This window comes from Geospiza fortis, unplaced genomic scaffold (genome assembly GCF_000277835.1).
Source record: "Geospiza fortis unplaced genomic scaffold, GeoFor_1.0 scaffold425, whole genome shotgun sequence".
In the NCBI taxonomy this organism is placed as follows: Eukaryota; Metazoa; Chordata; class Aves; order Passeriformes; family Thraupidae; genus Geospiza; species Geospiza fortis.
Window position 1 is genome coordinate 2,569,975 of NW_005054387.1, and position 2,505 is coordinate 2,572,479.

The 2,505-nt window shown below is 64.6% G+C and overlaps 1 protein-coding gene across 1 annotated transcript in view; it reads right to left on the reverse strand.

The window, feature by feature from the left end:
• RSKR (ribosomal protein S6 kinase related) overlaps positions 1-2,215 on the reverse strand; it is an 11,603-nt gene extending 9,388 nt beyond the window's left edge. The window contains exons 1-10 of the mRNA XM_031060624.1: positions 2,102-2,215; positions 1,963-2,031; positions 1,750-1,819; positions 1,050-1,157; positions 867-907; positions 744-771; positions 550-639; positions 388-476; positions 208-318; positions 2-85 (exon numbers count right to left, since the gene is read on the reverse strand). Coding sequence (XP_030916484.1) covers positions 2-85; positions 208-318; positions 388-476; positions 550-639; positions 744-771; positions 867-907; positions 1,050-1,157; positions 1,750-1,819; positions 1,963-2,031; positions 2,102-2,215 — 804 coding nt within the window. The remainder of the gene's footprint in view (position 1; positions 86-207; positions 319-387; positions 477-549; positions 640-743; positions 772-866; positions 908-1,049; positions 1,158-1,749; positions 1,820-1,962; positions 2,032-2,101) is intronic.
• Between the last annotated feature and the right edge of the window lie 290 nt (positions 2,216-2,505).

Genomic DNA, 2,505 nt, shown 5'->3' on the forward strand with positions numbered 1-2,505 from the left:
CGTCGAAGGCCACCCCGCGGAAGAAGGGGTGGCCCTGAAAGTGGTGGAGGTAGCGCAGGCGGTACAGGGGGTTGTGGCACAGCAGCTGCGGGCAGAGAGAGGACAGTGAAAATGGAAATCTCACTGAAATGAGATTTCATGAATGAATGAAAATGGCAACCAGCCCAGGGAGCAGGGGGGATCCCAAAATCCGGGCAGGAGGGTTACCTCGGCGAGCAGCCGGGCCAGCTCGGGGCTGAACTCGGGTGGGCTCTCGTAGCTGCTCTGTTTGACACGTTCCAGCATGGCCACATGGTCCCCGGCTGGAGCCACAGGGAACTGGGGGAGCACAGAGTGAATTCAGGGTCTCCCTGAGGTGTCCCTGTCCCCCCACCCTGTGGTTCTTACCTTCCCACTGGCCAGGGCGAAGAGCAGGACTCCCAAGGACCACCAGTCAGCTGCATGGCTGTAGGGCCCCCCACTCAGAACCTCTGGGGCTGTGGGGAGAGTGGGTGAACACCTGGGGGTCTGTGCCCCCCAGCACAGCCCCCCCAGCACAGCCCCCCTTACCCATGTACTGCAGGGTGCCACAGATGGTGTGGGCTCGCTCGCCCCACTGCAGGTACCGGGAGAGGCCGAAATCAGTGAGCTTGAGGTGCCCTGTGGGGCCAGACAGCACGTGGGAACCCGTAGGGAGGGTGTCCCCATTGACAGGGTGTCCCCATTGACAGGGTGTCCCCAAGGCAGTGCCACCAGGCTCTTACCTCTCTCATCCAGGAGGATGTTCTCCATCTGAAATGAGACAGGCACTGAGGTGGCCTCTCCATGCTGGGGGTTCAGAGACCCCCCCACCCCATCCTCCAGCCCCCAGCCCCACTGCCACCCACCTTGACGTCTCTGTGCATGATGCCCAGGTCGTGGAGGTACACTGGGGACAAGACAGAGCCATCAGTGCCGTGTGTCCCCTCCCAGCACAGCTCCCACTGCCACCCCGGGGGTGGCTGACCCTGCCTGCGGGTCTCTGCTGCTGGGGACACTGCTGGCTGTCCCCAGCGTGGGGGGTCACTCACCCAGCACCAGCACCAGCTCGGCGGCGAACAGGCGGACGGTGGCCTCGGCCAGGCAGCCAGCTGTGCGCCACAGCGCGTGCAGGTCCCCGGTGCTGCAGTAGGTGCACACTGTGGGGACAGGTGACAGGCCTGACTGGCACGAGGGACACTGGGGTGGCACGGGGGTGCAGAGGGGTCAGACACTGGGGTGGCAGGGGGTCACTGCAGCCATGCACTGAGGTGATGGAAGCACTGGGATTATAAAGGCAGCAATGTGGCACAAGCACCTGGAGCACACTGGCAGCAAGGTGGCACAAGCAGCAGGGCAATACGGGCACCGGGTGACATACTGAGGTGACACAGGAATGAGTAAGGTGGCATGGGAACATACAAATCCCAGGGTGACATCAGCACCAGAGCCCTGTGGGCACTGGGAACACACAAGCAGCTGGGACCACACGAGGTACCAAAGTGACCAAGCGGTCCTTGAGGGTCACACAGGCACTGGGAGCACACAAACCGCAGGGGCTGAGGTGACACAGCCATCAGGGCCAGGCAGGCACCAGCACTGGGGTGCTCTGTTCACCCCCACACTGGTCCCTGCCCCACCGTGGCTTGTCCCCATCCGTGTCCCCATCCGTGTCCCCCCCGCAGGCCGCGGTGGGTGCGGGGTTGGAGGCGGCAGCGGGCAGGGGGGGCCCGCGGGCAGATGGTCACTCACTGATGAAGAGGTGGCGCTGGCCCTGCCAGCTGTCCCCCAGCCCGTGCACGAACGGGTGCCTGACCTGTCTCTGGGGACACAAAAGCGCAGAGAGTGAGCGGCCCCCGGGGCAGGGAACCCCGCTCCTGCCATCTTCCATCCGCAGCTCCTGGGGTCCCCATGGCCACCCTGAACCCCCTCACCTGCTGGGGTCACTCCTGGGCGCCCCCTCACCTGGATGCTGACTTCTTCTTTGCACTGTTTGAGGGTGTCACGGCGCAGCACCTCCACTTTGGGCACAACCTGGGGGGCGAGGCACTGTCAAGGAGAGGGGGGACAAGGGCAGCTGGGGGCACCCAGGGGCAGCACCCACCTTCACGGCGCAGACCTTCTCCCTCCCACAGTCCAGCACTTTGAGGATGGTCCCGAAGGAGCCTTTGGCCACGAAGCCCAGGATCTGAGGGGAGGAATGGGCTGAGCACGCCATGGAGATGGATTTGGGGGGCTTAGGCTGGGGTCCTGCGTGGGGTAAGGGGAGGGACACAGAGCACTCAGAGCAGAGGCTGGGGACACATGGGGACCCGGAGGACGCAACAGAGACCCCAGCAGGATTCAGGGGGACCCGGTATGGGACACAGGGACACGGGGGACAGGGACACGGGGACCCCAAGGAGGCAGCGGTGGATTTTGACAGAATGCACAGGACCCCCGCGGGTCCTCGGTGGGATGCCACGCTCCGGTGGGTGCGGAGGAACCGCGGTAGAACAGATCGAGACC